At 45.5% G+C, this 12570-nt stretch overlaps 1 protein-coding gene across 47 annotated transcripts in view; it reads left to right on the forward strand.

Moving 5' to 3' along the window:
* CELF4 (CUGBP Elav-like family member 4) overlaps window positions 1-12570 on the forward strand; it is a 691717-nt gene that overhangs the window by 605487 nt on the left and 73660 nt on the right. For 36 of the 47 annotated variants that reach the window (XM_075526242.1, XM_075526266.1, XM_075526241.1 and 33 more), the window contains 2 exons: window positions 6901-7029; window positions 11873-11952. In XM_075526242.1, the coding sequence (XP_075382357.1) occupies window positions 6901-7029; window positions 11873-11952 (209 nt within the window). The remainder of the gene's footprint in view (window positions 1-6900; window positions 7030-11872; window positions 11953-12570) is intronic. The other 11 variants (XM_075526257.1, XM_075526280.1, XM_075526237.1 and 8 more) reach the window with 1 other exon arrangement.

Here is a 12570-nt window from a genome sequence, read left to right on the forward strand (position 1 = left end):
GCGGTAGGTTTCCATTGTTTCCAGCGTGGGTTGGGTTTTTGGTTGTTGTTGTGTTTTTTTCCCCGTCCTAATTTTTGAAACACCTCCATTTTACAAGGTTCATGTATTTTCCAGCAAGGTACCATGGAGAAGATAATTAGCTAATTTACAATTAGCTACAACAGAATTTGTAATCGCTTCCCCTGTGGAAAGGGCTGTAATCATCATCACGGAGTTGTAGGACTGCTGTGAAAATGGCAATAGGAGTGTGCAGCCCAGGCCCCAGGAAATGCCCTGCTTTTAGCCTATTGATCCGCCTGATTAGCACGGGTTGAGGGGAGCGTCAGGGCACTCTGGCTCGAGAAGGGAGCCAGTTTGAGCTTGCAGATTTGAGTTTAGAGCTCAACCCAAACTTTCATAATGTTTGGGACACCTGCAGCTCACCCTTCTGCTCTATAGCTCCTCTTTTCTTCTTTGGGCTGAGGATGATATCTTGTCCGTGATTGTCCAAAAAAACCCCCAGGTTTATAGCTCTTTTTCACCACTGTGACTTTGGCAGTTTCCTGATCCCACTGCATGGACTTGTGAGTACTGGTGGATGAAAAGCTGGACATGAGCCAGCAATATGCACTCACAGCCCAGAAAGCCAACTGTGTCCTGGGCTACATCTAGAGAAGCGTGGCCAGGAGGTTGAAGGAGGTGACTGCCCCTGCACTCCGCTCTTGTGAGACCCCCCCCTGGAGTACTGCATCCAGCTCTGGAGCCCTCAGCACAGGAAAGACATGGACTTGTTGGAGCAGGTCCAGAGGAGGGCTACAAAAATGATCAAAAGGCTGGAACACCTCTCCTATGAGAAAACGCTGAGAGAGTCGGCGTTGCTCAGCCTGCAGAAGACAAGGCTGCGGGGAGACCTTCTTGCGGCCTCCCAGCACTTAAAGGGGACCGAGAAGGAAGACGGGGACAGACTTTTTAATAGGGCCTGCAGCGACAGGACGAGGGCTAGCGGTTTTAAACTAAAAGAGGGCAGATTCAGACTCGATATAGGGAAGACGTTGTTTACCATGAGGGTGGTGAAACACCGCAACAGGTTGCCCAGAGAGCTGGTAGATGCCCCATCCCTGGAAACATTCAAGGGCAGGCTGGACGGGGCTCTGAGCGACCCCATCTCCTCAAAGGTGTCCCTGCTCACTGCTGGGGCCTTGGACTAGGCCGCCTTCAAAGGCCCCTCCCAACCCAAACCATTCAATGATTCTGTCTGATTCATGATGAACACCCTCAGCGCCACCTCCTCTCCCCTCTCCGCTGAGGACCAGTCAGGAGAGTGGGCAAGGAAGTTCCGCTCTGCCTCTTGTATCCTCTCTGGAAGATGTGCCACTTGGTCCTATGCACCGGCATTTTCTTCTTACCCACACCTGCACAGAAAACTTCTCTAGGCTGCTCGTTTGTTCTGCTTGTCGTGCTGCCAAGGAGATAAGCTTAAAGGCCTTCCCGCTGCCTGGACCGAGGCACTGCAGCTGGTCCCTCACTGTGTGTGCAAGCAATGTTTGGGGAGGAGGGGAATAGCAGCAGGGACAAATAATTATTAGCTATATAAATAATAGAATTAATTAGCATCTGGTTTCTGAAACGAAGCCATACAGCAACCTGGTCCTGATGCTTAGAAAGCCAAAGGCATCGAGTAACATCAGAGAGCTGCCCTGGTGAATACCATGCGCATATAGAAGATGCTTGTTCCCATACAGAAATACGCAAATCCCAGTTTTGTTCTTGCACGAAGAAGCACACACACTATCCTTGTGCGATGCCCTGGCAATGAATTCAGGATGAAATAGGGAGTTTCGTAGGTTTTAGAATAAGGGGTTTTGTGGCTAGAAGGGACCATAGTGATCTTCTGGTTCACCCTCCTGATTAGCCCGGGCCACGAAGGTGGTAGATCTGTCCCTCTTTATTTCCAAGGCCCTGGATGCGATGTTCTAGATGGTAAAGCTGGCTTATGCTTTCCTGATAAAAGGATTCAACCTCTTTGTTTTGCATGAGGAATACGACAACACAAGTGTATTCATATACTCTTATCTAAATGTACCCCCACGCGCACACATACATTAGCGAGAGCTATCTGGATAAACACAAACCTGTGTCATGTCTCTCTGTGAGTGACCCTAATTTTCCCATAGTCCCTCCACAATTGCTGTGATTCTTGTTCTTGTCCTCTTGCTCCACAGAGGGTCAAACATCCTGCATCTCATTGTCCCTTCTGTCTCTTTAATTAGTGCCCGTCCTCCCCCTTCTCCCCCTCGCTCCCATGTTCCCCCTTCCATCTTCTCTCAGCACTTGGTTTGCAATGCTCTATTATTTCACCTTTCACGCGTGCCGCCTCCTTCGCCCGGGCCTGTCTGACACCTCTGCCTTACGCTTATCATCGAAACATAACATTTAAATACAAATAGAACAAGGAATAATTTAACCCCTATTTGCACTGGGGAAGGTGCCGAGGCTTCGTATAAACACAGCCGGGGAGATTTATAGACGCTGTATATTTATCTGACAAGTTACATTTCTTCACCACTGTGCCTTGCAGCCAGCTTTTCCTGACGGGCACAAGCCTCCGCAGCTGGCAGAGTGGCCAAGAAGAGGGGAGCCTGGTTTCATGGGGATATTGGAAATGTCACCAAAGGGACATCTCTGGGGACTCTGGTTTGCCATTGCTGTGGCCTTTCTCTCCCTACCCATCTTCCTGGGAGGAGCGGGGAGTGATGGCTCCTGTCATTTGTTGATGGCAAAATGGGGTAGACTTGAGTTGAACTCAGTTTTCAATATTATGGGAGTCCCACAGGTCGCTCATGGTGAGGGCTTCGTGATGTACCAGCAGAAACCTCCTCGGCTCTTCTGGGCACCGCAGCACAGAGAAATAGCCATCCATGGTTATTTCCATGGGCCAAGCAGGCATGATGGACTCAGGTTGTGGAGAAAGACTGATAGTGGGGGGAACACTAATGAGGGAAAACAAATAATGGTGGAAAAGAGGCTTATATGGACACCACATTCAGCCCCCATGCTGTGGGGCAGTGTCACTGCTCAGAAGGACTGTTAAGGACTGCCTCTACAGTGAACCTAGCAAGATTTCTTCACTAACATGTAATACTTGGGCATGAGATAGAAACTGAAACTGTCACTTTGGTGTGTGTAATAGACAGACATTCGGACAGGCCCTTCCTGACAAAAGCAAAGGGGAGACGCTCAGATGTGCATCAATACTTGATGCATGGCCATGTGTGGCCTTGAGAACCTATTCTATTCTGCATAGCGTAGGCTTTCATCACACCTGTCTTTAGGCATGCTAAGTAAGCTCACTGTCTTGATTTCCCTCAGAGGGAGGAGAGAGAGGCTGCTCCTCATGGCTGCTCACCTCTGTTGTGTAAGATGGATGGTTCTGCAAGGTACCACGCCCTCTCCCGTGGCCATGGGCCAGCTTAGGCTGGAGCACGTAGTCATGCCCACAGCTCATGCTGGGGGCATCCCAGATCATGGGCTCATGTCTGGCCTTTTCTTGTCCTCTTCTGCCCCTGGACAGTGGTATTTCTGTTCTCCTTGACTGTGTGTTCACTTTGCCCTGGGGCCCAGGTCTTAGGGGGCCTGGTCTGAAGGATTTTTACCCCTCAGTCCCACAATCTGAAATGAGGATGATAGCGTTGAGCTTGGCAAAGGAGGTCCCAGGGGACTGAGTTTACCCAGTGCTCTGAAATTCAGATGTGGGTCCTGAGACGCATAGACTTGGGATAGTGTCTTGCTGAAAGAGGAGGAAGCATGGGACTCAGTGGGGGGGTATGGGTAGACCATGGCGGGGTAGAGATGGACCCTACGGACGGGCAGAGCTCAGGGACAGCTTGATGTGGGGACTGCTCCACGTTTGTGTGCACCCTAAACCTCTGGTTTCTGTAGGATGTAGAGTGGCCTGAGCGATGGTACAGCAAGGTACTGCCCTCCTTTCTCATTCCAGAACACTGGAAAAGTCGGTGGGGAGCACCTGTGGTGTGCACACACGCTCAGACACATCCCACCGACACCAGCACATCCTCTCTTTGTTTTATTCTGCCAGTTTCATGGCCCTGTTCAGACGTATCTACAAAGCAGCAGTAGTTGCCCTGGTGCATGGCATGTTTGCTTTTTGTTTGGGACCTGGAACAGCAGTGTATAGGGGCACTCAAGGTGTAAGAGACTCATGTAAGCCCATTAGAAGATAAACTCATTAGCCAATACCTGGAACATGCTGAATGGTCCCAGCTGCTGGACCCTTCTCTCTCTCTTCCCACCCAAGATGTGCGAGGGGCATTGTTAAAACACACTGCTGAGCTCCGTGGCAGGGCTGGGACATGAAAGGTAAATGAAGCTATTTGTTAGAAGAACCTCTCAGAGAAAAAAGCTTGTTAAACTGACTCATTTTTTATGAGCCAAGTGTGTGATTGTGTAGATTTCTGAGATGGCAGATGTGACAAATGATTCCCCTGACAACCCAAGGCATAGTTTTTCAGGAGGGAGACAGGGCGCTGATTTGGAGACAGGGTTGGAGGTGATGTCCAGGCAGTGCTGAGCCCTGGCTGGCCGTGGTGATGTCCCTTTATGCCACCTCTCCTGGAGCAGCTGGACCAGCAACTCCTGGGGAAGGTGGTACTCACCCTTGGCAGAGCCTGTTCTTGGTGGTCTGATGGCCACCTTGTGGGCAGCTCACCAAAGTGCCACATCTTCTGCCAGCCAGCTCTGGGGACAGGCATCACCAGTCCTAGTGTCCTGCACAGATGCAGAAAAGGGGGCTAAAATAAAAACAAAACAAAACAAAACAACAAAATAAAATAAAATACAAAATTAAGTGGTTCTTCAAATACCTGGTTTTAGCTTTGCATAAACTAAACCAGACAGGGCAGTTTCAGGCCAGTTCCACACCAGAGAGTTTTGCTGACAGAGAAGGGATGTGATTTTTTTTTTTAATGATACATTTATATTAGCAAAAAACCTGGTGAAAATACAGTTACACAGCTATAGGAATGCTTTTGCTGATGCAGCTTATTTCAAACAGGGGAAACTGTATAAAGTACAATATAGCAGACTCTTCCTCTGTGCTGGAAGTATTTACTAGACACAAACTTTCTAGGCAACACTTTTGCGGGTGGTGTTCCCAGTTTGTTCCCACTGCTCTGCCCCCTTCCTAAAATATCTCCCATCTTCCAGGACAGCTGGTCTTACTTGCTGGGTGGGTTTTCCTCCAATATCTGGACAACCATTGGCGTTTGGACTGGAGGCTCCAAGGCTTTGTCTAGCCCTAGACTGAAAGATACCCCATAAAGTGCACACTCAACTTCAGTAGCTGCCTCTCTAAGGCTTATATCTCACCTCTGAGAGCCTCTTTTGCAGGTCAGTTTGGCCTAACTGAAGGCAACACAACTCCTCATTTTCTGTGGGCAGTACACTTTTCATTCACGTGGATAACTCCACTGCAGGATTGAAAGCTTCTAATATCCTCACTCAATATCCACCGCATGAAAAATTATCCTCATCCAAGGCTATAAAGTAATTTTCCAATTTGCAGGTGCATCTTGGAAAGGGGAATTTTGATCAAACACTGGTTGAAGCAGAACAGATTGCCTACACCAATGATTTCTTGGTGAACAGAAGTCATATAAATCGCCCAATTAGTCAGCCAGAAAAGGGTTGTTGCAAACCAATGTTTTGTTCAGCTTTAGGTTAACATGTGCATTAAAAATAAATAAATTAAAAAATCAAACTATTTATTTATTTATTTACATATATTTATTCAAATTGGTTACATCTGCTCTGTAAACTGCTCTGAAAAAAACTCTTGGTTCACACATTTACATAGTGTTTAATGAATGATAAATAAGACATTTATGAATCATGTGCAAATGGCCTGTTTACATACACAAAGTAAACTATGTAAATTTCTTTTTTTTTTTTTCCTTGGTGTAATGGTACTACTCTCTGAACATAAACCTGATCTAGAGGCATCACTCAGTGCCCTCTAAGAGGTTTCTACCAACTCAGCAGTCATTAGTTTGGTCTATTCTCATCAACGTTTTCTGAACGTTGCCTGAATGTTCCGTTCTTGTCTGAAGAGCTCCATACCTGGTATAAGTCCAAGTATAAATAGCCTTCCTTATTCAAAATACAATTATCTACTAGCAGACCATGTCCTGCTTTGACATGAAATACCACCTGCTTGAGCTGTCTCAGATATTAGTAATCATATAAGTTAACTTTATGTTTCAAAAAACAATATATGTTTCAAAAACTTTGGGCTGATTTCAAATGAACTTTAAAAATGTATTAAAAAAACTCATCCAAACTTGTAGGTATATGTCTGTGAGTGGGTACGAGTGACAAATCTCCATTTACAGGCTGTGGCTTCCGTTATATCCTGATTTAAACCAGCTTATGTTAAATGTTTTTTTCCTACAACTTATTTAGTATTGCGAGGGCTACTAACTTATGTTATTTTTCATTTGGACTTTATTTCTGTATGCTATCTTTATCCACATTCCTCTTGGATCGCAGTCTGAGCAATGTTGTCATTTCAGTTACTGCAAGCTGACTGCAAAAATTGATCAGAAAAAGCTTATTTGGAAGACTTCAGTGCCTAGGTTTTGAGAAGCAGTTAAAGATTTTATACATAACCAAACCTTTTTAGTTAGTTAGTTTGTTTGTTTGTTTTTAAATGGCCAAATTATTTTCAAGTACTCATTGAAAGTCAGATGCTATTAAGGTTTTTTGAGCCAGCCACCTGAAATGACTAGCAGCTTCCGAAATATGTCACCTCAATGAAATCACCGTTTGTTTTGCATGTGATACTGAGCCATCTTGGCTTTCACATCCCTCCTGAAATATGGTAAGCATCTCTTTATTTTGTTCCAGAAGACAGAAAACTCTTTGTGGGCATGCTCAATAAGCAGCAGTCGGAAGATGATGTGCGCAGGCTATTTGAGGCATTTGGCAACATTGAGGAGTGCACAATCCTTCGGGGACCCGATGGCAACAGCAAAGGTAAGGTGATAGCTTGCGGCACACTGGCTTTAGTGTCACGCTATACCCGGTCTCAGTGTATATATCATTTTCTGGTGTGACAAAGTCACTAGGTAGCCTCCAGGACAGTATCTCTTACATTAGGAAGGGTCACATTTGCCAAGGGTGGCCATTTCTTTGCTGGTCACTGTTGACTTGTGCATGAGAGGAAAAAGATGACTGCATTTAAGAACACGTGCCCCGGAACAAGCTATGTCTCATTGTGTGCAAAATGATGCTTATTGCTGTTTGCTTGCAGGGCAGAGCCTCCCCTCTGAACACAGGGCCTTTAAGTTCACTCAAGATGTGCTCTCCCCACCCTGTTGAACAGGTCAATTCTTTCTTTAAACAAAGCCAAGGTTGCTACTTTACATCTTGACTCACTGGCTCCACCACCAGCTCTGCTTATTTGTCACCCACCAGCCCCAGGTCTTCCCCTTCTTCAGTTGGTCTTTGCATAGAAATGCACCAGCCAGTGTTCATAATTGCAAGGGTACAGGTGCTGATTTCAATATTACACTCAGTAGACATTTACTGTTTGAAACATGCAAATGCTTCATTGCAAAACTAGGTGCCTTACCTCCTTCAGCCACTTTTTGGCATCACTTATTACCTGGATAGCACAAAGGATCCTTTCCTACAGCCCAGGTGTAAGAATGAGGCTTCTCTCTTGAATGTGAGGGTCATTTTTTTTCCTGTCACTCTCTAGACAAAGTAACTTCAATTTCAATAGGAAGCCCTCTTCTCTTGACAGTATAATGTGTCCATTAAATATTGATCTGTGTATAATATATCATAAACTGTGCTGGAATGTGCAGCACCAGGGAAGAGACCAGTCCTGCTGATGCAGTTCATATCTCACTGGATATTTTGACATGTGACAACATCAACCAGCATATTTTTGCAACAGAGAGGCAAAAAATCCAAATCACAGTGATACACTGGAGAAAGATATTGCTGTTCCATAAAATCACTGGTGGCCAAAAAAGACTCCACACCAGCATTATAGGGCAGCTGTTTGATATAAGCCAGCAAAGCTCAGCCTTCCTTATATAAATGGCTGAAAATAAACTGTGGGCACCTTTCTTCAATTGTATGGCTACTTTAGTTTCATGACACCCAAAGACAGGGGCTGCCCCACTGGAAAGCAGTAGGCTCGGTTGGCCTAGAAGAGCTCCAACCATCATAACGACAGGCAGTTAAGCACTCAATTCACTGAACAAATCAGTAAATTGGGGAAAAGCAAAAAAAATATTTCTGCCTCCACCTGGAACTGTATGGAACAAAATCTAATGACAAAGGAGTTAAACACAGTAATAATAAAGGCAATAATGTCTGAGATCTGTAAGAAACAGGTTCCAAAGGTTATCCAACCCACAGACTTATATTCATACTTGCTCTATCTTTTTTTCCTTAAACAATTTCGTTATAAGTCTGAATCTGAGTGGCAGCTCCATATTGCTAACCAGTTTAATTATTAGTGCTAGTGGGCTGCAGTCTCAGGCTTGCATTTCACTGAGCTGTTCAAGATCAATACTGAGCTTTGACAGAGTTAATATTACCAGCTTCCATTTGCTGGTGCTATTTCTGAGAATGTGAAGCTCCTAATTTACACACACACAGTTACATACACGCACACAGAGCAGTCAATCCAACAGAAAACTTAAGGCTAGTGCCCTTATCTTAGGAGACAGTCAGGCGAGCCACAACTCCCACAAAGTTATTCCCAGTCTGTAATGTTTTCCATCTGCTAGAAACCAATATGTGACACACGCTGCTTGTGAGCTACTTATTTTGGGTAAAACCCATAAGGCTTAAATTCCACCTAAACTGAGATTTAAGCAGATTGTCTAAGTGCCAGATAGCAATCAGATCCCATAGACTTCAGTCCTACCCAACCTGTTACGTGAAGCCCCAACACGCATCCCTGTCATGAGCCTCTAAGTCCTCCATGTACCTCTATGCAAGCCATGCTCTCAGAAGGTCGGTCCCAGCTTCACACTTTGATGCCACCACCATCAGAAAACTGCATGAACCTTGCCTGAAGCCATGGGTGATGCCCTGAGCCATGACGTTCATGAGGCTGCAGAAATACCTCCTGCATGAGTTACTCGGGTAGGCACAGTGGCTGGAGCATGCACCAGGTAGCAGAAGAGCTGGGAATGAGGCTTTTCTCTGCCTGAAGGCGAATGCAGAGCCTGTCTCTCCTGGGAGAGGTGGGACAGTGGGGAGCCTTCCTGCACCCCTCTGTGTAAAGCTCACCAGTGTGCAGCCAGGAGTGCAGGAGTCCTCAGCAGCAGTCGTCAGGTGGGAAAGCTGAAGTGGATCCAGTTCAGCAAGCCAGCAGGACCCACAGGGTCTGCATTGCTGCTCTCTGGACAGTCTCTTTTTTTTTTTTTTTTCCCCTTTTTTTCCCTCCATTCAGCAGTTGTCTACTTCAGTAACTCAGAAAGTAAAGATTTCCCACGGCACCAGAAGTTCCACAAGAGGAGTCTTAACACTCTCTGCAATTATAACCTTAGGCCCTGACTCTGCAGTCCCCTCCAAGCCTGACAAGACAGTCAGAGCCGCCCTTTCAACTCTATAGTCTGGAAGTAAGGAAAGAAAAAACATTTGAGCATATGTATCTCCCTGTTTAGCACAGGTTCTATATCTCTCTGTGTGTCAAAAGCCCTTCAAACTCCAGATCTTCTCCTGTCAAAGGGACATTATTGTTCTGAGGAGGGTGGCATGACTCACATCCGTGGCTTATGAGGTCCTGGAGTCAGTTCTGACGAAAATGGGAAGGAAGAAGATTACGTACACATTTGATGTTGTGTACAGAATCCATGTTATTGAACACATAAACAAAAGGGCCAAAATGCTGGGATCTCTGCTATTGCTTTGCACCATACACCAGTGAAAGCTGAGTTGTCACTTGCCCTGCTACCTCAGAACCTACTGGAAGCAGTAGGAGGGATCCCATTAACATCTTGGGCATTAAACAAGACAAATGCCTGCTGCTCCCTTCATTCCCACCTTTATCCAGCTCCACTGATCCATCAGGTTCCTCAGCACAGGGGTGAATTCCACCTGAAGAGAGTGAAGCCTTCAACATGACAGCAACACAGCAGCCAAAAATCCTGCTCTAAATGCAATGGGTGACTGGAGCTGGAAAGCTTTTGTATATTTGCTAATCAGCATCTCCTTTAGAGGCAGAAAGTACAAAAGAATCTCTGCAAATAATTAAACACCCTAATTCTGGATTATCTCTGATTAATGAAGAGGAAGGCGCAGTATCTCAGGAGCTCGGGAATGCTGGGCTGCGATTATGTCATAATTGATCCCTATTGTTTCCAGCTGAAGTTTATCTATCTCATTTTCTCATGATTGTCTTCTCTCAGCTCCTTATAAATTAGATCCAACTATTAGAAACAATCATTGTGCTTTTCCTGAAATACAGTCTGAGCACAGTGCTGAGGGGGTAATGCAAAGTGAAGGGCTCCTAACTGTAAGCTAATTTCATATGTGTGTATTATTTTTAGAAGGGGCTATCACTGCTTTCTTCAGTCTCACTTCTATCAGCCTGCAGTGATGATTTTGGGGACCTTTGGGGCTCATTCTTCTAGTTTGCAAGTGTGGTGTTCTAATGCTTCAGTTTTCATCCTGCACTGTATGGATCAATAAGGGTGTGTGGATCTTCTAAAGATTCTGCAAAGGGAATAAAGGAAAGCTGTCCCATTGTCAGGATTGGCATCCCCTGCGCAGTGATCTGCACCCCTTCAGGGAAACAGCTAGGGCTTTGCAAATTGATTAAAAGCTCAAAAGTCTCTGGTAGTAATAGAAGGGGATGGAAGCCAGAACTTCTCAGATCTCTCCCGATCTGTTCCAAAAACCGCCTTAGCATATGGAAATTACTCTTTCTCTCTCTGAGTCAGTTTGCTTGTAGCTAAGAGTGTTAGCAATACTTTCCCCCACTCTAGTGGTGCATGTGACCCTTTGAAGTGTTGATCATTTCTGCACTCTAGCACATATTCATAAATGCACCTTTCTGCCCTAAAACCTTATGTAAGAGTTCAGTGAGAGATTCCTCACATGGCAATGCAGGCCAGAGAAGCACTGCCTACATTTTTCTAATGTCCAGAGGAAAACACCTATACAGGCACTGGCTCTGCAGCGCACGGTGAAACACTAAGATTCATATTTTGGTGGTGGCAAGATGGCTATCGTTACATGCGGATCACTCTCATTCCAGTTTCTTCATCAGAAGCTATCTTATGCTTTGTCAGACCATGGCTTCTTGGAGCCAAGACAAGCTCTGAGCAGTCTGTCATGGAGCTCTACCAGACAGTGATATGACAAGGTACCTTGTTAGGTTTGGAGTAATCTGAATGCCTTCTGTACAGCTGGCCTGTGGTTGCTTGTAACAAGTATGTGTAGCTTTCAGATAACTTTTACACACTTCCTTACTATTTTTCATAACCCCAGAGGGAGAAGCATTCAGCCTTAAGGGCAATACAAATAAAAGGAAATTGTAAAATTGTGTAACACTGCCATTGGAAGCTGTGGAGGTCAAAAGATAGGTGGATTCAAAAAGTAATTGCTAAGTTTGTGTCCGTCAGTGCCCTTTACAAGCAGTGTGGGGGTTCTGGATGCAGCTTTGCCCAAAAGGTCCTCAGGCTGCTGGTGGCTGGACTTTGGGAAAGAATAACCAGGAGCATGTTTGCTTGTTATACTTTCTCCACTACCTTCTGTATTGGCCAGTTCTGAGGACAGGATACTCAGCTAGATTGACTTTCATGGTACCACTGCAACCTTTCTTACGTTCTTCTTTTTCTTCTTCCAGGGTGTGCATTTGTGAAATACTCTTCACATGCGGAGGCCCAAGCTGCTATCAATGCCTTGCATGGCAGCCAGACAATGCCGGTGAGTAGCTCTGTAGCATGGGCAAGTGAGGATCGGTCCAGCCTTTCTTGCCCTGTAGCCTGATTGAGGAGGAGGGATGATTTATCTATGCTCTGCAACTCATCTTCTGGGAAGAATGGATAACAGCTCAGGCATGCAGGGCCTTGGGTGTGCTTAACTCATCAGTGGAAAGGCCAGGATGACACTGTCATTTCACATAGACGCAGAACCCCAAGGGGTGCTGTGTTCTGTCACCAGCAGTTCTGATGACCTGAAAAAAAGACATATGTTTCACAGATGCCAAAAATATTGGGTCAAACTCACCCAATGTTTTCAAGTTTCAGAGGGATGAATCAAGCAGAAATTTGTCTCTAAGGGCTTCTTTGTTTTCCCTCCCCAAAAAGACCCTGCATCTAGGTGAAGGATAAAGAACTTTTTGCCAGCATTCAGCAGAAAGCATCATGTTCACGTGATGGCACGAGAAGCTAGAGACAAATCACACAGTGATGGGCACCTCTCACTGTTACCACAAAAGTGCCTACCTAGGCATAAATGTGGTCCCTTACATCCAGCTTTTGAAAGACAGTCAGATCAGCTACTGAATCTTCCAGGAAACATTTGAGGGATCGTTCCACTTGG

This window comes from Mycteria americana, chromosome Z (assembly GCF_035582795.1).
Source record: "Mycteria americana isolate JAX WOST 10 ecotype Jacksonville Zoo and Gardens chromosome Z, USCA_MyAme_1.0, whole genome shotgun sequence".
NCBI lineage: Eukaryota > Metazoa > Chordata > Aves > Ciconiiformes > Ciconiidae > Mycteria > Mycteria americana.